This window comes from Rissa tridactyla, chromosome 2, assembly GCF_028500815.1.
Source record: "Rissa tridactyla isolate bRisTri1 chromosome 2, bRisTri1.patW.cur.20221130, whole genome shotgun sequence".
Lineage (NCBI taxonomy): Eukaryota > Metazoa > Chordata > Aves > Charadriiformes > Laridae > Rissa > Rissa tridactyla.
This window is the reverse complement of record NC_071467.1, coordinates 63,484,134-63,506,765: the sequence shown is the minus strand read 5'-3', so window position 1 is coordinate 63,506,765 and position 22,632 is coordinate 63,484,134. Positions and strand designations below refer to the sequence as shown.

The 22,632-nt window shown below is 37.2% G+C and overlaps 1 protein-coding gene across 23 annotated transcripts in view; it reads left to right on the top strand.

The window, feature by feature from the left end:
- Window positions 1-22,632, top strand: part of FBXO15 (F-box protein 15) — a 184,581-nt gene that overhangs the window by 4,969 nt on the left and 156,980 nt on the right. For 19 of the 23 annotated variants that reach the window (XM_054190736.1, XM_054190718.1, XM_054190715.1 and 16 more), the window contains exons 2-10: window positions 1,730-1,849; window positions 3,759-3,863; window positions 8,202-8,444; window positions 8,720-8,929; window positions 10,850-10,979; window positions 13,328-13,410; window positions 14,585-14,730; window positions 18,844-18,909; window positions 20,388-20,512. In XM_054190736.1, the coding sequence (XP_054046711.1) occupies window positions 1,818-1,849; window positions 3,759-3,863; window positions 8,202-8,444; window positions 8,720-8,929; window positions 10,850-10,979; window positions 13,328-13,410; window positions 14,585-14,730; window positions 18,844-18,909; window positions 20,388-20,512 (1,140 nt within the window). In that variant the 5' untranslated portion in view covers window positions 1,730-1,817. Of the gene's footprint in view, window positions 1-1,729; window positions 1,850-2,222; window positions 2,286-3,758; window positions 3,864-8,201; window positions 8,445-8,719; window positions 8,930-10,849; window positions 10,980-13,327; window positions 13,411-14,584; window positions 14,731-18,843; window positions 18,910-20,387; window positions 20,513-22,632 lie in introns of those variants that run through there. The other 4 variants (XM_054190730.1, XM_054190739.1, XM_054190726.1 and 1 more) reach the window with 3 other exon arrangements.

The window sequence follows — 22,632 nt, the reverse complement described above, 5'->3', positions numbered from 1 at the left end:
TTTGAAGTGAAGCTTACAAAAGTGGTAGATACTATGTCAAAGTTTTCAAGGCATGTGTAGGCAACATTTTTCTTCAGAAATTCCTTCCTGGAGTGAAGAAGAGGGGGGTGCAAGGAGTGGTTAAAAAGAGAGCAAGAAGGACTGAACACAGGCAATGCAGGTTATGCTTGTACCAGGTAAAGTGTGTTGCAAAATGCAGGATCCAGCTCCTGATCTGAATTACTCCTGTACCTGGAGCCCGTGTAGGTATGCCCAAACTAGGTATCTTTGTGTGCTTTTGGCATAGATAGAGCGCATAATAGCCTGGTACATGCTTCCCACAAAGGTACAGAAGTGGTAGTTCTGCTGCTGTTGAACGGGACTTGTATCTCTAAGTCCCTTTAATGGCTTTTGAAAAATGCAGTTTATTACAGGCTCATCTCCTCATCTAAGCGTACTACTTGATAATAATACACGAGTAAAACGTTTGCTTGACCTTCGGGGCGTATTCGATACACAGTTACTTTTTTGTAGTTGTTAATTTTGTTAGTCTATCCTGCGTGTGTTTTTGTGTTATGGTTTTAACAATTCCCGGTTACTTACAGGATTTTTTTTTTTTTCCACGTAACACAGTTGACAATGTAGGGCAGAGTTGTTCTTTTCTTCTGACTTTTAGTTTTCTTTGAGCGTAAACCAATCTTAATCAAGAACAGCGTGCATTAAGTGTATGGCCTACCCGTGTACTTTGAAATCAGATGTTATTTTTTTTTCCCCAACATCGATTGGTTGCTTAGAAACCCAGAGTTGGATTGAAAAGGTGTTAGGAAGTCAGCTGGCAATACAAACCATCACTAACAGAGTGTATGGGGAGCTCTGCCTGCTCTGTGGCATCAGTGGCTATGAAGTGTAAGGTTTTGATTAAGACTGAAATTCCATCTGAATATTTCTATGTGGTTTAATGATAGTATTTGTAATTACAACTTACAAAGCTCTTACTATGAGGAAACTTCGAAAAAAATGCGTGGACAGTTGGATTGGAAGAATTTGAGTTACAAATATGCAAAATTGCTTTTTTTAGGAAGAGAAAGTAATTTGTGTCCAAATTGTTACATGTTAATGAGCAATAAAAACATTTATACCCATCTTGCCTGTTGAACTAACACTGATCTGCAGAGTTGCTAGTATTTTATCAGGGGAAAATCTGAAATGAGACTCCAAGTTGGTTTCAAATATGATTTTGTTGCATAGTCAAGGGAATTCTTTTTGAGCCTTGTCAGTTTTTGACCTTAAAACTGCAAGGTATTGTTTTATTTGCTATTTTTTAATAGCTTAGCAAAGTTGGATGGCTCAAAAATGCCTCTGGAGTAATGTTGCAAAACAGAAGATTAATCAGTGAGTTTGACTTACTACAGGGGCCTATCTGGTGCTGATTATGGTGGCCAAAGTGATGCAGCTGTCTAATATTAATAGATCTCTACTGGATTGAAACTGATTTGGTGGTGTGGCACTATATTCCTTCTGACTATTGTGAGAAATTAATCATAGGAGAGACAGCTGTGAGTTTAAATCTGATATTCTTCCTGGTGTCAGGTATTTTAACTTGACAATAATTGTTCAGATTTGTGAACTGATAATAATGAGTTACCATGTGATATATTCCCTGAAACCTGTCTCAGTTGAGACGTGGTGTCTAGTTGTGCACAATATGCATTTTGTGATGATGTGACTCCTAACAACTTTTCCTTTTTAGGAATAGGTCAAGGAGCTTTGCTGCCAGGCCTGGGGAATGTTCTGAAGCTGTAAATGCTAGAATTAAAAGTCTGTGTTTGACGCCTTCCATGAAACCAAAGCCTAGATTGTGTATTGAGAGGTGAGTATGTCTTCAGTTTAGGAGTAAGAGTGCACACTGTAAGCCATCATTTTACTGTTTACAGTTATGTTCATACCTTGGAGATTTCCACGTCAGGTGTTCTGAGTTGAAAATTTTCCTTTCCTGGCCTACTTTGTGGTCCTATGTTGACCTTCTAATGTTTTCAAGCATGGTTTTCCCTCACCTCCTTTTTGAAGTTCATGTGAAGTGTGTAGGTTTTCCAAATAATATGAAGTGTTCAGCAACTCCTTTGCAAATCACGGTCTGTGATGTTCCTTGAGAATAAAAATTGCTACTCTGTTACTTCAAAAAAAGCCAGTTTGGAATTAAATTTATGATGTTTCTCTTGATGCTTATTGCTTTGTACAGAGAGGCTTAGGATGGTGGGAGTGGGATGGGGGAAGGAATAAAGTCGCTGCTGCGTATTTGTTGCAAGGTAAATGTTTCCCTCCATGTTTGACAATGAAAGGGCCCTTTCAATATAACTGTGAGTTGTTTTCTTTTTGCAAAATCTGTTTTGTTTCTACAAAACACATCTAAGAACATGTTACATGAAAGATTAATTAGGGGTTTTTTTTTATACATTTTGTAACTTCCTGTGTAGTCATTTCTTTGTTTTTCATTGTATGGCCAGTTCAGTCCCATATGCTGTTAGTTTGGTGTGAAAGACAAGAGAAAAAAGAAAAAAACAATTAATTTCTATCATCAGCTTCCTTCAAAGAAAAAATAATATGATTGTAAAAACTACTGTTGAGAATTCTAGATCAAGCATATTATTTTAGCTGATTTGCAGCTTCTTAAAGGATCATTTCTAAATTCTCTCTCGAATAAATGCACTAACTGCTTTTGGCTTAAACTGTGAGTTAGTTCCCATAATAACTGCAAGTTTTGTCATGGTTGCCCCTGTTAGTGCAACTAAGATTCTGAGTTTTAATGCAAAACTTGGAGAATTGGCATTATTATCATTCTATGCTTGAAAGCTGTACGCCTCTGGAATCAAGTATTATAAATCAGCAAGTGTTGTAAATGACACTGTAGTATATCGACAAGAGACACAGCTGAGGTGTTGACTTTCAGAGCAGCTTGTATTTTCAGTGGTGATTTTGATGTTACCATACTATCATGCTCCAAAAAATTAGAGTATAAAATACATCTTTAAAAAAAAACCTCTGCGCAGTTCCAGATACTACTTGAAGGGTATGAGGTTTCTGTCTTTTAATACAAAAATCATGGTGGCTCATCTCCACGTTATGTTGTGCTTGTTGTACTTAGGCTGACACCTGCATTTCAGACAGCCTTACAGATGCACACGAACATTAATGTTCTCAAGATGCCACTCAGCCTTATTTTGAAGTTCACATCTTTCTGTTGACATAAATTAAAACTGTATGAGACCCCTGAGCACACATGGTTTGAAGATTTGCAGAGGTAGAGCATGATCTCACTGTTTCACTCAGACATTTCTGTCATGGTACATCCTGAGACCTGACAGCACGTACAGTCAGGAGTAGAGCAAGTATTCGCAGTTCTGGCAGTTGCTGGTGGTTATGGACTAAGTGTTAAAATCATGGTATAAGCAGCGAAAAACTGAAGTTGAATGAGGTACTTCTATGTCAAACAGGGTTAAAGATAACTACTGAAAATAGAAACCTGTAACTTTTCACGTAATTGTGTAGTGCCACTTGAATAGGTTGTGGTGAATTGTTTTAAGCAAATGTTTTCAATCAGAGAGACAAATGAGAACTCAAACTGCACATTAACTCTTCAGGTGAGTTTTGATTTGTGTATTTACAAGCTTGTAGTTTCCATCTCTTGTTTTGCTCTGGTTTGGGATTAAAATTCTTTGCCATTGTCATTTCTGGAGTTTGCAGGCAAGTCTAATGGTATTTCTCTTTCTCTTGTTTTCCAGCATGCCATCAGAAATGCTGATGAAGATATTTTCTTATTTGGATGCTGTGTCCCTACTGTGTGTTGGTTGTGTGAATAAGCACTTCTATCATCTGGCCAATGACAAGTAAGGAAGAGGGAAGCATAAGTGCTAGTCTTAATTGTGCAGCAGTTGAGTTTATCTGAGTTATGAGTCTTTCTGATTTAGTTTCACTGATGCCAGAGCACTGATGCATGTACCTACTGGCAATTACTCTGCTGAAAATGTACTGCATAGCTCACAGTACAACGTGTTGTATGGAATTCTAGCTGTGCAAGCCCTGTTAAGTTTAATGGAAGTTATGAGGTGAAAGTGAAATACAGTGTTTTGAAATGTTGCTATTAGCATTTATTTTTTTGTAAAATTTGCATGTATTTGTTTGTATTCACATGCACCTGCACAGGCTTTTTGGTTCAGGCAATCCTTAGTGATGTGTAGCCAGTAGCTTTGTAGAATTGTCATAGCTTTCATAGTTTTGAAGTTCTACTTATTTAGCTCTTTCATGAGGTTTTTGCAGAGGGCTTGATTTAGTCAAGTGATTCACTAGTGGGTTTTATCTGTTACTCTTTCTGTCAAATTTTGGTGCCTTCTGAATAAAAACAAAAGGGGCAAAGATAAATATTGACACATTTTTTGTAAGTGGTTGCTTATACAGAGTTCGCAAATTGCTTCTACCAGTATCACGATAATTTTGTGCAAGGATCAAGGGGAGAAGCTGTAGTTGGTACATGATAAATAGGATGTCTGGGTATCATTTTTTTTCTAGGATTCTGCTGCATTAGTGTTGTTTAAATGAGAAAGTTTCTTCCTATATTGGAAGTTGCTGCATCTGGTATTCATAGATTTCTCACTTATTTGCCAAAACTTGTGCAGTGAATTAGTTAACATTGGCATTGACACCTTTAGAACTAATGAATTTAAAGGGAAGGCCATAATCCGGATTTATGTTTTGAGGCTGTTAGCAGGTGTGTGTAGATAAAAATTGCGTAGTTGGCACAAGTTATATATCTTAATATGCATTTTCCACTTCAGGATAGTAAGGTAGGATAGAATCATTGTGACTCTTCAGGGGAAGCTGATTCATCTGTCTTCATCTCAACAATGTGTCTTTCCATTTTCTAATCTTGACAGAGATTACTATGGGCATACAAATGGGATTCGAGGAGGAGTTACTTTCCCCTTATCTAGGAGACTGACTGGTTCAATGGGACTAGGTCACTTCTTCCCACTGGATTTTAATGCACCTTCTTGAGTCCCTGAATCTTTTGGTGAATTAACATAAGTTTTAATTGAAGTCCCTGCATATCTCTGTGACAAATCTGATCTTGGTTTTTAGGCAGAGTATTTTTTTGAGGATATTTCTGCTGTCCCAGTTGTAGAGGATGCTGTCCTTGGTGCAACAGAACCATCAGTCTTTCATTATGATATATCTGTGCTGCCTAATGCTGTGCTTTGTCTTTGGGCTCTTCAGATAATGTCTGCGCTTTAACAGTTCCTTGACACTGATGTCTTCAATGTAACTGCTGAAGGCAGGAAAATGTTTCTGACCCTCCTTTCTGTACCTCCTCCACCCCAGCATGTGGCATTATTCCAGCCTTCCTGTCATGTAGTGTGAGAAGCTTGTATAGATGGTCTGGCTGAAAGCCTGAGGGTTTTGATCACCAGCAGAAAGTGCTTTTATGAGAGGAAGTGAGAAGCAAAAGCACAGGGGAAGATCTTTTTGCCTTGCTGAGATCTTTTTGCTATTGTGGTGAAGTGATGACTGACAATGGCGCGTGTCTGATTCTGGCATTTGAGTTAGCAGTAAGAAGTTGGGTTGGCTTGTAACAACATCCAATAAGAGGCCTTAAGATGAATATTATACTTAATACTTTGAGGCAAAAGTGGCACGTATTCTGCTGTGAAAGAGACGAATTCATACTTCCCTGTTGGATGCCTTTTTGATTTGTCTACCCTGAATTCTTAAGTTGAAGATGAAGGGACAGTGATACTTGCGTAAAAGCTTGTGATTCCAAGTCCCCCTTTTTCTCTCCTCCTCCTCCCTGCACTGACTGAATTTTTGACCTTTTTGAACTGATTTCTCATCTGCTTGCACAATGCTGCTTTGGGAAAGGAAGAAGCAATATGTAACTGAGGAGAAAGGGCGGTAGGTGTTGGTGGCAAGACTGTCTTCATTCAACTTACATTGCCTGAGACTGTACCTTCGGAATGCAGAAAATGCCTACTACTACCCCTGTCTTTTCAGCATTGTGCAACCAGATGCTGACTATCTCTCCCCATAAAAGAAAAGATGTCTGTCTTGGGAAGGGGTTTCTAACTATCAGGAGAGGGTTATAGGAAGATATCTTACTGGACTTTTTCGGTTGATTAAGATCAGTTGGATGAAACATGGCTCAATTTCCCCCAATGATGGTGTGTCAAGGACATCTCTCCTCTGTTTTCATCATCCCACAACTCTGAGCTGCTTTGGAGTTAAATAAGAATTTCCTCCCACCATCAGAAATGTTTTATACTATCTGATAACTGGGTTGTCTTGTCTTTTCTGGTCTCAAAATTAAATCTTAAATCTTTGTTTTACTTATGGGATTGTTCTTCCTGTTGTGCCTCCCCCTACCCCCATCCCATTTTGGTGAAAGGAAAGTTGGAAGCTCATGTTGACTGTGAACCCCCCTTTAACCAGTCATAGAAGCTTATGGGTCTGTGTGTTTTTAACAGCTTTGAGTCAAAAAATGGCTGTGGGAAATTGTACATATATCTGCAGAGCAGCAGGCTGGATGGTTTGTGCAAAATTCCTGAGTATGTTTGCATCAGTAACAAAGAGCCTGGCTCCGGGCGTGTGGGGACTTATTCTCAGCAGGTGATGAAGTGAGAGTGGTTTTCATGGGTAGAAGGCAGCGTGGGATGGATTCAGTCCTTGAATACTTTAGTGCTTTAAGGAGGTAAGAAATGCATTACAAAGCACGTTAGTGTAAGTTTGCCTGGGGATAAGTGAGGAGTGGTAACGGTAATCTTGCTGATAAATGGTAGAGACTTTCTCTTGAGAATTTGTTTCTGTTGCTGTTAATTTTCTTTAGTGCAGTTGTGTAGACTGTCTGGCTAGCACTTTAAAATTAGAAAACTTATTGGAAACCTTTATTCACAATTTGTTGCTTGTATTCTTGTAACTTCTTGTACTCAATATTCCCTGAACTGTCCTAGAGATACTGGGGTGTTGGGGGTGGAAATGTGACCTCATATTTTTCCTAACAGGAAAGAGATGAACCTATCACTCCTGTTTCATGTTTCTTTGATCTCTTCAAAAAGACATGTCTTCTCTGAGCTTTTCAAAAGATAGTGCAGAAGGGATTGATATGACAGTGGTACTACCACCAAACGTAGGTGATTCTAATTCTCCTCTTCCACCCCACTTTCAGCTGGATCTGTGTGAGAAACTTGAGAGGTCCAGATTGTCTTTGCTGAGTAAGAGGTATTAAAACACTTTTTCCACTAGCTGATTTTGTGTGAGGAGGATTCGTCATTGTTTTTGGGGTGGAATCTTCAAAAGTAACTGCTTAACCTTAATCAGTTTTCATTTAAGTCGGTGAGTATGGCTATGCTGTCTCTGAGCTTCATCCTGGATGCTATATTTTCAGGCAGACAGACAAGACTTACCTTTTCTTTGTTTCCTCATGGTAGCTTTCTCTGAGATATGTACTGTTTTGTTTTGTTGTTGGGTTTTGTTTTGTATTTTTTTTTTTTAAATCTGCTTCAGATTTTAAAATCTGTGAAAGAAGTAGCAGCATAAAGGGAAGGGAGGCCTTTAAAAAACACATACTCTAGTGTGCTCTTGAGAGGCGTAAAACAGCATGAGGTTCCCAATATCTGATGATCCTACTTTCTAGAGCACTAGTCAACCATTTTGTGTATATGTAGTTGAGATGTTTATCAACCTTACTGACATATTGTAAGAATTAACTGAATAACTCCCCCCCCGCCTTTTTTTTCCCCCTGTAGTAGAGCAGAAAGTTGTAAGTAGATCTCATTTGGTATGTGTAATCCAGAACAAGAAATGTGTTCAGAGATTCCATATTCCTTGAGATAACCTAGTAAGCCCGTGACAAATGCTGACATCTAGCATCTTTTGGTTCCTGAGCCTTCGTGTTTGCACCAGGGCAACTGACCTCACATGAGCTGTTGGAAGATCAAAATGGGGGAAAGGTGTAAAACTGTGCCTTTGAATTTTCTTGACTAGTATGTAGGAGGCTACAGTTTCTGGTCTTCTGTAAAATTAGATTTAGATTAAACCCAGTTTGATGATAATCTAGGACTTTATGTTTTTCTGCTAACATTATGCTCAGTGGTAGCTGAGACATGTGTATAAGAATAATTAAGTAATTATTCTTGAAATTCATGTGGTTTTCCTGTTTATTCTGTTTTTGTTTTCAGTGGAATCTGGCTGAGAATCTATTCCAGTTGTTTTCGACCAAAAAGGACAATTTGGAAAATGATGTCTGAACAAACAGAGACTGTTTCCTTGGACTGTGCTGCTCTACATGATAGAAAGCCTGGGTACTGGAAGAAAGAATACATCTTCAAACAAATAGCTGCTGTCAAAACTAGAGTAATGCGACTTGTTAAACCCGTAGATCCTTATACAGGTCTTCCATGTAAAAACAAAGAAGCTATCAAGTAAGCAATGCCTTGTCACAAAAAAATGTTTACTTGAGAACAATGTAAGGAATATTAATGGCTTTGGAAATGCTGGGGGGATATGGAAATGGAGCTACAAAATATATATTATAATGGAAATATACAATGATGGCCTCTAAATGACCTAGCCTGAGAAACATAAGTACCGGTTAGTAGAAATTTAAGAATTCTGTTGGAAGCATAGTTTAGGTTTTGTCACTTTGGGAATCTCTTTTTTTTAACACCCCTCTTCCCTCTCAATTCCTAAATAACAGAGCCTCTGGCTTGAGTTGGATAATTGTTCTAAAGGACAAAAATGGAAAGGAGCATATAATGGAGAAGGCAAACCTGTCATTTAAGGACACATCTGTTACTATACTATGGTATAGTACAAATTGGCCATGCTTAGACATCCTGTCAGCCTTAAAACTATTTGGAGTTACGCCATTGCTTCCTGACCAAAGCAGAGATCCCAGCAAGAATGGGTGAGTTTTAACATAGGATTTTTGAGGGGTTTCTGGTGTAGCTGGTTGATAATGTGTCTGTAGGAGTAATCTGACCTTGGTTTGACTTAACTTGTTAATTCTTTCTTAGAAAGCCTCTCTGTAGTATCTTTTTCAAAGCCTATGTCCTTCTTTTCACTGGTAGAGCTTTTTAGCAAGGAACGGATATAATCCAGCAAGCTATGGCATTAATTCATAGGTTAATGTAGCTACTGGCATGCAAGATACAGACTGGTAGGTCCTGCCTTGGAAAGCTGAACTAAGGCATAGATAGAAATGACCATGCAACAAGCATGCAAATCTAGGAAAATTTAATGAGAGACATTTGGATTGGAACAGTTGATAAATGTTTACGTAGCTACAATCAGGTAATCTGTGTTATTAACATTTTACTTTTTTTTTCTGTTTGTTAGATGTGTATGTGAATTTAGGGAACTTGGGGTTTGGCAGCAAGTACAGTATAAGTACATTCATATAAAAAAAGTAGTTTACAGCACAATGTGGGATAGCTGTTATTTTGTAACTTAAGCGTGTACAATATTTTTCTGGCATTATATTCTCAGAAAAGATGTTTAAATTAAATGTGTGTATTTGAGGTATGTATGTATTTGGTTGCTGTCAAGGAGTTTTCAACATGTCTCTCTTATGTGTTGTTTTACTATATGCAGTATAATCTGTATCCTTCTTACACAAAACCCCTAGCAGTAGAGCTCTGAAAAAGAGAGAATTGTTCACCTACAGAAAACATGGTTCCTCAAGCAGAAGCAAAGTACTCACCTAAAAAAAAAATAATAAAGAGAAGCCTTTTGTGTAAAGTCAGCTAAACAATCTTGCAGTCAAATTGTGTGGGAAATGTAGTTGTTTCACCAAGATGATGACTCATATGTAGAAAATAGTAAAAATTTGCAGGCAGTTAGTGTATTTATTTCACAGAATCATAAGTTGTTAGAGCTTGTGAATATACATGAAGGTAATGATTTCACAAATATCAGTATGTTACTCAGAATGTTAAGAATATAAGGACCTAGTGCCAGGGACTTTAGGAAAGTCTCTGTATTTATACCAGCCTGACTGACTTAGAGGGAGAGGGTTGATGTCCCATCCCTGCCCCAAATCTTACAGTTGAAGGTAACGTGACGAAGTTCTTGTCAGTTGCTGCCTCCCTAGCAGTGTGCGGTGGTAGGTGATACTACTGTGATGCTATTGGCAAATCTAGGAACAATTTTGAATATAATAAGAGCCTAAGTCTATGAAGGGTTTTAGAAAGAGTTATTTCTCCATTCTGAATAGGCAACACAGACTCCGCTTTCTGCTCTTTTTTATGCATCGTTAGCCAATAAGAACGCTTACGAAGTATGAACTTTAGTTAAAGGGTATCATGGAGCTAAATTGCTTCAATTACAGGCAAAATCTAGAAATTATTTTCTAAAAAGGGAAAGCTTCCTTTAACAGAAGCTTTTAACTTATTATATGTACAGTTTGATCTTTTTCTTGGAATTTTGTTTCCGTGGAAGAAGAATTTAGCTTTTTAGTAGCTTGCTTCATACTGAAAAATGTTCAGTGATTCCATCTAGTACCAACATAGTATTAAAAACAAATTATAAAGTAATTCTGTAGCTGTTTTGAAATATTGGGTAAACATACATGTTCTTCTTCTTTTTTAAGTAGTATCCTATAGCCATCCTATGGTGGCTTTTGTTTCTTTTCTTGTTGGGTTTTGAGATCCTGCTAGTATGCTGTAGTTGTTCAGAAGTTTATGGCTATGCATGCTGAATGCTTTTAAAACCGTTTTCATCCTGTGCTGTTGGTCAGACTTCAGAGTTAAAAGTGGAATTAGGCTGAACTTTTACACAAATAAGGAGACACAGTCTTGTTGCTACATTGTTTATGTTCTTTTCAAAGACCTCGTCGACGTTCCTTAATTGCTGAATACCATCTTGTTAACCTGACTGAAAGCAGTGTAGCACTTGGTGCCGATAAACTCGTCCAGCTCTTTGGTCTCAATCCAGGACTTTTAGTAGGACTTTGGAAGGTAAGATAACATTTTGTTTCAATGTTTTATTATGACTTGAAGAAACAGATTATTTTGCCTTGTAGTTTGGGATTTTGGGAGTTTTTGGGGTTTCTCTTTTTTTTTTTTTGTCTTCCTTTTTTTTTTTCTTTGGGTTTTGAAAGATCTTGTCTAAACAAACAACAAGAAAATAAAAGTAGGGACAGCTAGTCAATGATTTATTGTATTCTAAAGAGCTGTTGCAGAAGTATCTAATTTTCAAAAAAAATCCACTTCTAATTAAGAGAACAGTTATGTATCGTAGTGTATTAGATACTGTACTGATCTTATTTCTGTGTTTTATTGTATTTATTTTGCAGTCTTCACATGCCAAAGTTTGATATCCTAAAGACATTTTAAATAGAACGTTTTGAGGAGAGATGTGCTTCTTCCCCTGACTTATGCCTTGCCCTGTCCCCATCACTCAAAGTGATGAATTCCCACAAGGCAACTTTGCTAGTTGTTTCCTTTAATCTACATCACCAGGTAGTTGTATCGTGCTCTAGCAGGAGGAACACTGTAAATCGTGCCCTTTTGGGAATATTCAGTTTTTGGTTTTAAGTGTCTAAGTTAAAGGGTTAGTCTCTGTAGGCTGTGTGTGGAGATGGATGTCTTTAGAAGGCAGTACAAAACGTCTGAAGTGGACTTCTCTAAAGGAATTTGCATCCTTGCACTGAATGCGCTGGCACCCAGGTGTCTGCCTGAAGCTGTGTACGGTTGGGTGGTATGGAAGTCTGTCTCAGGTGTTCTGCTCTTGGACTGAATTCAGAGGTGGCAGCCCTCCCCGAGCCATGTTAATGAGTTAGACTTACAGTATTTGGCACTGGCAAAGAACTTGCCTCAGGGAGCCTGTGAACAGTTGCTCTAAGTTGTGTCTCATTTCCAGCTGAAAACTCTTGCTACCTCAAATGCACACAATCACCAGAGGAATTGTTTAAAACTGCAGAAGGAATATTTGTTTCACTCTTCCTTAGAGGCGTCCATTTCTTAGAAAACCTGAGGCTGGCTGACATGCATGAGCCTATTACAGGTTGTCTCTATGAAAAACTCCGATAAGCGAACAGACGTTTCTTTTGTATCTTCAGAAGTTTAGCAGTTTGGTGTCCCTGTGGTGGTGTCCCTGTGGTCTTGCTAGCATGTTACCCCTTCCCGTGCTTGGAAAGAGAACCCTTTCAGCACCTGGAAATGGTTCAACCATAACTAAGTTCCACAAAGTTGTTAAGCATGGAGTGCCTCACTCTAGTATATTTTTCCTGCTTACTTTTCTGAACAGCTGTTATTATTCCCTGTGTGGGCAGAGTAGCATTAGGCAGTTAACTGTAGATGGGTGTAATAATTTTAAATGCCACATGTCTTAGCTTAGCTATGTAACAGAAATTGATGATGCTAGTAGTTTCGACAACTAAGGACAGGTTATGTGGGCTTTCTGGTATTTGGACAGAGAAAGACTGAGAGATTCTATGTGCGTGATAAATCTCTGTCATATCTTTTTTTAGCTGTAATTTTGCATTGTATCTCTTGCAGGAGTATCTAAAAAAAAAAAAAAAAAAAGTTTAAGTAGGGCATGTCACTTTCTGTTTGGTAACCCAGAGATGAAAACAATAGTTGCCCACTTTTCAGGACAGTAATAGGCTGCTGGCTGTGAATAATTTTGCTATTGACTTGTGTGTTTGTGAATGTAGGACTTAGAAATGCATTTTTCTTTAAAAAAAAAAAAAAGAGTTGAAATCCTAGTATTCTGTGTTCTTGAAGTAGATAGATACCTTTGGCTCTGTTTAGTTGTCACATTGAGCTCTGAAGTTTTCTTTGAGCTATAGAGGGCCTGTACAAGGTATGTCTTTTCTCAAGGGTATGTCATCTGGTGAAGACATCTGGGGTTTTATTTGAAAGTCACTGTTTCTATTGAATAGCTCTGTATTCCTCAGTGATGATTCCCTCTTTGCAAATAGTTCCTTACATATGAAAATAAGCTTGATGCTTAGGTATTTAGTAGCTGGGTGTAAGGCCTGTTGGACTCTTTTTAGGTGTCCATTTTTAAAGTGGTAAGTAGAAGCTAGAGAAGTACAATTCATGGAATGCTGTTGATAACTTTTGCCCTTCCCCCATAATACAGAAATGCTGCGATCTTTTACATATATTCTGTATTATTGTGAAAATACAGTAGTAGTTAGAGGAGTCCACGTGTTAAAGCAAGTCATTATCAACATTATTACAGTAACTGGCAGAGTAATAAGCAGCAGCATTTATCTATGAATTTTAATGCTCAGGAAGACCTTGTGAAAAAAAAGTATTTCCATATGAAAATAAATTTACTTTAATTAACTTTTCAGGAGAAAAATGAAATTGCTTTTGTTATGGTGAGTCTTCATTATCATCAACTTCTTGAGAGAAGCACTTTGGGTTCTGCTACTGTGTAAGTTTTGGTTTCTCCTTTGTGGGTAATAAAGATAACCTTTTGAATAAAGCTTTGAGTTTTACAGTTAAAATTGGCTGCTGGTAAGAGGTTTATATGTAGGCAGTAATTAAGTATTCTTGCTTAATATAAACAACAGTTATGGTAACTATATACAAAGCTGTGTAAGTATTTTCATATTAAAATGTTGCCATTGTTATGCTATTAAGGAGATAATTTAGTCATACAAGTGTACTGGTGCTTGCTGTATTGACAAAGTTAGAAATACACTGCCCATATTTTCTCCCTTTTCATAAGCAGTCTTTTTATTCCCTCTTCCTATCTGAAAGACCTAGAAAAGAGGGAGACGTTTTAGGAAGTAGGAAAATAATCTTTATCTGTGTAAGAGGGAAGAAAAAATTCTAGTAAACTGGTAAGGTGCCTGCATTTATCATACAGTCCTGTTGGAAAAAATAGCTGGATTTCCTATGAAGTATTTGTGTATATGTGTATATTGCAGTGTATAATATAGTATCTGTTTATACACTGTAAACCGTTTAAAAAGATGGAGGTTTTTAGCTTTAGAGGATGATTTTTGGGTATTTGTTTTCTCCTCAATGTACCCCCTCAGCTCTCTGCTCCGATACTGTTGTATCTACTGGTAATCTCATGTGTCCGCTGTAACATAGCGTGGCTCTTTTCACACAGAATGTAAAATTTAACACTGTCTCCCTTACTACCAAATAGGATCCTATCTAGGAGCTGCTCAGTTGCCTCTGGGATTTGGGCTCTTCTTGTCATTTATGTACAGTAGTTTCTCTTTTAGGTTAGTACACACAAAATTATTCAATAACTGCTCTTCCAGAGAAACCTGTAGCTAGTTGGCTTTTTTTTTTTTCTTTTTAGCATGCGTAAACAAGTCTGTATTTTGGAGTTTAATGAATGTACCTTTTAAAGTACCTTTGGCTAGGCTGGACAGCTAATTAGAAGTATTAGACAGCTTAAAAGAAGTATGATGAACTAGAGATGCTTGGTTATCAAAAGCATTAATAAAGAAGAAAAGTTGTATCTTCTAATAATTTTTTTTCCCCTCTTATAACCTCTCCTAAGATGATAGGAGAGTGTAGGGCTATTTACTATATCTCTTTCTATTAAGTCATTCCCCCTTTGCTTAATTCTATTATTATTTTTAAAGTCAATATGCACTTCCACCTAATAAACCCGTGTTGGATGATGTTGACCCAGAATATGGACTGCATGATTACAGTCTACATCTTGATATCCACGGTGGAAGCTTCACCTACCTGTGTGGTACATTCAAGAGCCTCTTCTGCAGAAAAGGTAGAGTTGACAGCACAGTAATGTCTGATTTTAAAATGATCTCTGCTGTTATGTTTTCCCTCTTATATCCAATATCTCTGTTTTAAGGGGAGAAATTGAAATGGATATTTAAGAGTAAGCTATCTTTTTGTTTATTGTGTGATTTCTTTATATTTGCATGTTGCATTGTGTGGTGGTGTAAGCTTGCTCTATATGAAGTCTGCCTGCTGTTACATTGACATAGTGACAGGCCCGAGATACAAGTTCTGCAGATTGTCAGGATATTTTCATTTGGTTCGGTGATGAGTTAATAATGCAGTGGCACAGCTTTTGGTGCAGGTTGATGTTCCTTCTACTTGTATACTATAAGGGAGAGTGAGTTTATCCCCATACATTTTGTAGACCTGTTTCCATAGAATTCTTCTCAAGTATACTTAAAGTGTATTGACAGATTGAATATTTAAATATATTTGTAGAAGATAGTGTGAACTTTACAATTTATAGCTTTTGTTTAGGTCAGCTTAAGGTTGCCTATTCTGACATCCTTTCATTGTGTAATAAACAATTTCAGTGATTGTTTTTGACTGTGCTTTTTTCAATTATTAGAATTTCTTTTAATGATACATGATTGGCTATTCTTGTTGTTCCAGTACAGCCCAACTTAATAATTCCAGTAGGGTTTTGCAAAATATATTGGGTGGACTTCAACACAACCCTGCCTGCAGCTACACACCTGACTTTTCATCAGTAGAGACAGATTAAAATATTAAACTTAAAATTAAAAAATTAAACACTGTAAATTAATTCTTGCTCCCCAGTATTTATCTGATAACAGTACTAATGAGCCTTCTGTCGATTTGAGAAAATACTGTTTTTAATGAAGACAGTAGAGGGCACTGTTATCAGGCTTGAGTGCTTTTACGGTGTTAGAACAAACTTCCTCATGACGTTTGTTTTTTTTTTTTTTTTTTTTTTAAAATGTGTATTTGATGACTCCAAGGACTGTCATTTAGACTGTAGTCTTGTGCACAGTGTGGAGTGTTGTAATCCTTTGAATTTGAAACATACGTGTTTTCAGATTCCCAAAAAGCTGTAAGCTTGAAATAAAGGAATACTTAAAAGGGTAAAACTTCAGTGAAATTCTATCCATGTAGCAATAGAAATCTCTCCTGAGGTGCTGTTCAATACAGAAGTCTTCTTTATACCCTCAAAAACCCCACAAAATATTCTTCTGTAAATTGACCAGAGGGTTGGCTTTTTGGTTTAGGGTTTGTTTTTCTTTTTCTAGGTGAATGTCATGTTTTGTTTTCTCAAATGAAAATTTTATGCTCCTAGCAATACAGTTGTACAAGAGAAAGCAGTATGTAGCATGCTTTCTTTGTTGGTATCACTTTTTTGACGCTTAGAAGCTACTTCTGTTAAAGATTAAGCTGATGTTTATGCAAATTTTAGCAAATGTCCAGGAGCTACAGTTGTGATGCCATCTCACTTTGCTAGTTAGAGAATCTGTTTTATGATCACGATTGTTTTCTGAACTGCTTCAGCTTTGTGTCCTTTAGCTGTGTGACAGCCGCCTGATTCTTCCCTCACAGGACACCAGCCAGCTGAAGCTGTGGTTCTGCAGGCAATAAGCTCATTTCTCATTACTCCCTTCCATGTACTTGCACAGTAATTCCTTTTGGAAAATGCTTGCTTTCCTCCATAATGTGTGTTCAAAAATGATATAGTGAGGCAGCTTATGGCTGTCTGCTGTTACATATCTTCACGGTAATTTGTTGTTCACTTTGGTCTTTCTGGTAAACATGGTGTTCCTGAATGTGGCCAGGAGTATAGGTTTGTCCAAGCTGGTTGTATTTGATGGTTTGCAGTTTTTTGTTTAGACTCCATTCTAATGGCACTCTTTGTCCCATTTTCTGGGAGCGCGCTGAAGCATGGAGTTCTCCAACATCATGAGAAGGCTTTCTATTTCTTAAGATTTTCTACTCAATCCAGAATTATTTTAAATCATTGATGTGACATGCCAATGGCAGTTTCCACAACCTGAGACACAGATCAGTTGTCAGCTATTATACTGGGGTTTTACTTATTTATTTGTTTCCATTAGGAAGCGGTAGACACTCCTGGGTTACCAGGGAATGTCCATTTCTTATTCTGCAGAGTAACTGATTTGTTAACATTTAGTTTTGTATTTGTCTGCTTTTTGTTAGTGTTCATTAATGTTGTTCTTCATTTTATTGCTCTATTTTCAATTCTTTCTGCAAAATTCTTAACATTAAATTAAGAAAGTTATATCACACTTCATTGAACCAAGTGGATGGAGAATATATGGCTTCAGATCTTTTTTTTTTTCTGTTGTTAATACTTGCAGTGCAGTAACTAGCTGTTTTGCCACTGTGTTTTGTCTGTCTTTTAGCATTTTATTTTATGCTCCTTCCATTTAAAAAGAATTGGTAATATGGTCTTGTTGACAGATACTCTAGGGTGAATATGCTAAATACTTTCAAATTGAATTGAAGGTACTAGAAAACTTTTCTTGTTTTCAAGAAGCTGTGACAGGCTTTTCATATGACTCATAGAAGCCATGAATACTCCATCTAGCTTTTTAATAAACTTTCTTGAAATGTATTTACCTAGGTTTTCCACTTTTTAAGCATAGCTTTGTAGCCATATGGTAGTCTAAGCTTGGCTTTTCAGAGTTAGTCCGTGTTGATGTAAGTAAATGTGTTCTGCCTGCAAAACGTAATGGGGTGATTTTTGTGTGTTTAGAGAGCTCTTAAGATTTGTTTGTAAAATATCACATCATGTATTTGAAATGTTTTTGCTTGACCTTGAAGGTTGATTTGTAGTTTAAATGACCGTTTCAGCATGATGAGGCTGGTTATTGCCACCAGAACTAGCGTTAAACACAGCCTTCCTGTGAAAATAATGATCAAATTACAACTTGCAACAAAGGCTTGGTTAGCAAAACAAACTCGCTTGCCTTTTAGCTAAAATAAGTGCCTTTGAATTGCAGGGCTATTTGTTTCTTTCCTCTGAGGTTTGTCTACATGATGTATGTTCTCTATATTGGTATTCCCTTTATTTGGAAATATTTGTTCGCTATAACCTACAGTGATTAAAGGGCTTCTTTGCTGTTATACATGTCTTGCATAAACTCTGGACTATAGATATTATAAGGGGGCAAAGAAATAAATTCTAGATTAGGCTGAAGAAAGCTCTGTCCAATTTGTTTCCTCTGTGTTTCCCTTGGTATGTTTAACATAGCTTGCTCTGCTTTTAATTTCCTTTTATCATCTGGCTGGGATGAGGAAGGGGGGATTTCAGTACTTAGCACTTCAGGTTCTTGCTGATTTCTAGGCATACTTTTTCTTTCTTCTGGCTATAAGGACTGCAATGGATCTTTTATATTTTAAAAAAATAATTATAAAGACTGGATTAACTAATGCATGAATAATTAGCCTTCAGGTTCCTGACCTGTGTCTCTTATTTCCATTCTGGCTTAAAGTTAAGATGTAACTGCAACACGGGATTTATAACTTGCACCTGAGCCAGGTGACCTATCTAGCAATGCAGCAGTTTGTGTTATTAATGCCATGCAATAGTAGTGATAGCTTAGGCTTCATTAATTTGTTAGTAGTATGGGTTTTTTAATCTGGTTTTATTCCAATAAAACTTCCATTTGTTTTGAACGAGTGAGAGCAATAGCTGCTTCCATTCAAACCTGAATTGCAGGTAACTGAATAGTCCTTTGGAAAAAGTGGTTGTTGACTGGTGTTGTTTAAAGTGTCTTGTATAAAAGCTCAACTTTAAATGAGGGCTTTCAATGTTAACTCAGTAAAGCTTGACTATTTATCTGAAATATTTTTATCTTGAATGAAATCTTGTCATTGGATTTGATTTACTGAGGTTTGGAACTGAACCATTTGGGTAGGTATCAACCTAATAGCCTTTTTTGCACTTTGAGCTGGATCCTGAAAGTGAATTCTGCTTACGTTTTCTTCACTGAGTTCTCTGGGACTTCACTGCAAGGACAGTGGGTATCACTGTCTGGAGTGACACATTTTCCTTCAACCATACAAAAAAATTCCTGAGCAAAGCCGTGTTGGTTTCACTGTATTCACACTCCTGTTCCAGACAGTGTCTGTCCTGAAACCTGCCGCTTCTGTCCTCTGTCATGCATTGGGCTGCTTCCTCCACACAGTAAGTATTCTTTGAACTCCCTGCTTGTGAGTGATGTCTTCCCAGCGTTGGTTTGTGGCCAAGCATCTCTTGGGAGTTGCTTGGCCCCGCAGTACCAATTCAGAGAAGTTTTCTGGCTTCTGTGGTAAACTGCGGGCTCTCTTTCTCTGTCACTGCGCCTCCAGCTGTCTGCCTTCAGCAGCCACCAAGCAAAGGCTTTTGCTGCTCCTGCACACAGGATTCAGCTTTTTAACTCAAAGCCAGCCTTTCTGATATTGCTGCTTCTGTCTTCAGCCTCATGCTGATACTTGGGCTTGATTGAAGGAGAAGCACAAGCAAAACACTTCTCTCTTTTTTCACTTTTGCCACTTGCGTCTAAAACCTCTACAAGCCCCTTCAGTTATCATCTTACCATCCAGGGCCTGCTGCTGGATCCTGGCAAGCAGTATTTTCCTGGGTATTCCTTCTCTCTCTTCCTCTCTGTCTCTTGCAAGTGCTAGATGCTTAGCTCCATTCCTTTCTTTTTTTTTTAATTTTTTTTTTCTTTGAGGTCTCTAGGGCTTTCACTTGCTCTTTTAAGAGACTATCTTTTGTTCAAGGAAATTTGTTTAAGGAATATCCTACTAAGAAGTCTGCTTGTGTCACAATGTGATGCCTTTTTTTTTTTCTTCTAGTCAGAGATCTTGCTTGTTATGATGTACCCCAAATTATAATTAGACTGTTGGACTCCTTGGTTAACTTTCCTCCTACAATAGCAAGGGAAAAAAGAACAATTTAAAAAAGTTGATCTCTTCTGGGGGGAGAGGAAGACATACCAAAGAAATATGGTTATGTGTAGTAATAAAATAATAAAAAAAAAAAAAAGCCACAAAAAAATCTTAATAATTCTGTCAAAAAATGAAAGTGGGCCTTTGGAAAGCTATTTAAAAAATGAACAAATCCATAATTTAAAACCTTGATATAGGCATACTGCTTGTCAGTTTAAATGATGCAATATCCTTTCCAGGGAGGACTGATAGTTATCCTTATACCCTGTTGTATAGGGTTATTTGAGTTACCAGACAGAGCAGAGAGACTTAAAAAAAAGAAAGGGGGGTAGGTATCTCGTATTTTATTTCATATGTTATGTGTTGAGCTTGTCTCTTGGGGAGTGGGCACTGACGAAGGCACTGGTGGCATGAAATTTAAAATACAGAACATGGAATTTGCTGCTTGCATCTTGCATAAATCATTTAGGTGGCATTCGGATTTTTATACTCAAATATACCAAATATTTTTAGCTGCTGCTTCTACTATGTATCACAGAACTAAAGCCCTGAACTGCAACTTAAATTCCCTATAATGTGCTTGATATCTAGATATTGTTGTATGTCAGGGTTCCTTATTGGTGAGTGGGAGGAAATTAAATACATGGAGAAAAGCAGAAGGAACATTTACAGTGTACTTGGGCTTAGTTTGATTTGTAGTAGTATAATGTTATATATTGTTAATATTTTCAGGTGACATTGCAAATGGATATTTGAGGCTCACAGTTGTAAGCTTAAAGGATAATACGAAGCACTTGCCTCTTATTGGGACACTTGGCTTATCCTGGGAAACAGAGGCGTTTAAAGGCAATGTAAAGGTCAGTCAGAAATATTTTTTGTTTTTGTAAATGCTTATCTCAAAACAGAATTATGTTTATACATCCTAAATATGCCAGTTTAAAAAAAAAAAAGTTTTTATTTGTGGGAGGTGTCTGTAACTAGTGAAAAGTCTCAATTCAAATATTGCAAAAATGATGTGAATTTTGAGGGGGGGGAAAAGTTTTATCCTTTCTGTTTTATAGTCTAGATTGCATGATAGACTCAGTATGCATGTGTGATGACTCCGGTGCTTTCCGCTCAGCAAAGATGCTGTGACTGACCAACACTGCTTGGAACTGATGGATAAAAAAGTGTACTGCAGATGTGCCTTTTGTGGGGGTTTTTGTTTGGTTTGTTGTTTTCCCTTCCCCCCCTCCCCACCCCGACATTAAGTCTTGAACTCCCGGGGAAATGCGCTGCAGTTCTGTTATAGCATGTATGTGCAATGAAAGTTATAAACTGTTGAAAAGTCGATTCTGATGGATACAGGCAGAAACGACAGTCCACATTCATGCAGTCAGCACCTAGCTCTTGAGTCACGTACATGGGTCAGCTGGATTAACTGTTTGTATTTTAGAGGAATTTTCACTTATTCTCCTGTATAAAATTCCTAAAATAGTTATTTTAAATAAAGTTTGAGATGAGTTCTCAAGTAGTGATTACTTGAGATTACTTGAGATTCTCAATTAGTGGTGAAGGCACATATTTTCAACGTATCTCAGCTTCGTGAATATTTCAGAAGTAACAAAAATTCTGATAAATGTAACATAAGCACTACTGAAAAATGATATGGTTCAATACTTGATTTCAATTTTGGCGTGTACTTTGAAAAAAGTAAAAATTAATAAAACTGTCATTTCTGTTAATCCTGCATAACTGTGTTTGATAACCTAATATGTTGCTCATAGACAGTCACATACTTGTTTATAGTTTATACCGTCAGCCAGCTTTCCTATGGAATAAGGACTATAAAATTTATCTTCAAAATTAGTAATCTGCTAGTATCTGTTGGGAACATCAACTACAGTTGACCTTAGATTACAGTTTCCATTCAGTTCTCCCTCTCTAATTGCTCATAGCAATTTTTTTTCCCCTCACATTCCTTGTTTGCATAGTAACAAGTGTGTTCACTTGCATTTTTTTCTCAGTTTGTACTAAACTTTTTTGAGTTGGATGTTTGTTTTCAAAAGAACAATAAATCCTTCCCCTATGTGTGTTAATAAAAATATTGTATGTTGGTAATTACAAGAAATTCAAGCTAACAAGAAAACACTTCTATGGCAATTGTTTGCTGTCTTTCTTTAATTGCCATAAATGTTCATTAAGAACCATAGTGCAGGCTCGAATTAGTTTATTTTAATTTATTTTTTATTTTAATTTATTTTTTTATTTTTACCAAGGCCTGTAGTGACAAGTCAAGGGACAATGGTTTCTAACGGAAAGAGGGTAAATTTGAATTGGACATTAGGAAGAATTTTTTTTTTATGATGAGGGTGGTGAGGCACTGGACTATGTTGCCCAAGGAAGTTGTGGATGTCCCATCCCTGGAAATGTTCAAGGTCAGGTGGGAGGGGGCTTTGAGCAACGTGGTCTAGAAGAAGATGTCCCTGTCCATGGCAGGGGGGTTGGACTAGATGATCTTTAAAGGTCCCTTCCAACCCAAATCATTCTATGATTCTATATGATTTACGGCTGCTTGGCAGAATTTTTTCTTCCATGAAAATAATCATGAGTAGCACATAAAAATCTGGGAAATTAACTGTCAGAGGAAACAGAGAGCTATGGCTGTAGTCTTCACTTTAGCTCTGTCCTTTGTGCTTACAGCATAAGTCATACTGAATATTTGTTTCTAGGAAAAAAAAAACAACAACAAACTGTTTTTTTTTTTTAAACCCCTCTTTTTGTGGTGAGAGATTGTGCATGTCAATATATAGCTGTAGGTAGAATTCAATTTTGCTTTTAACATAAATCTCAAACTCTTAAAACGTGTGAAGGCCAAATCAAATCAGCCATGGCAGCAGAACATGCCACTGCCTTTATTTTATTGGAATTTTTTTTTCTTTTAATTTGAATTTTTTACAATAATCTAAGAAAAAAAAAAAAGCTTTTTTAGGCACTT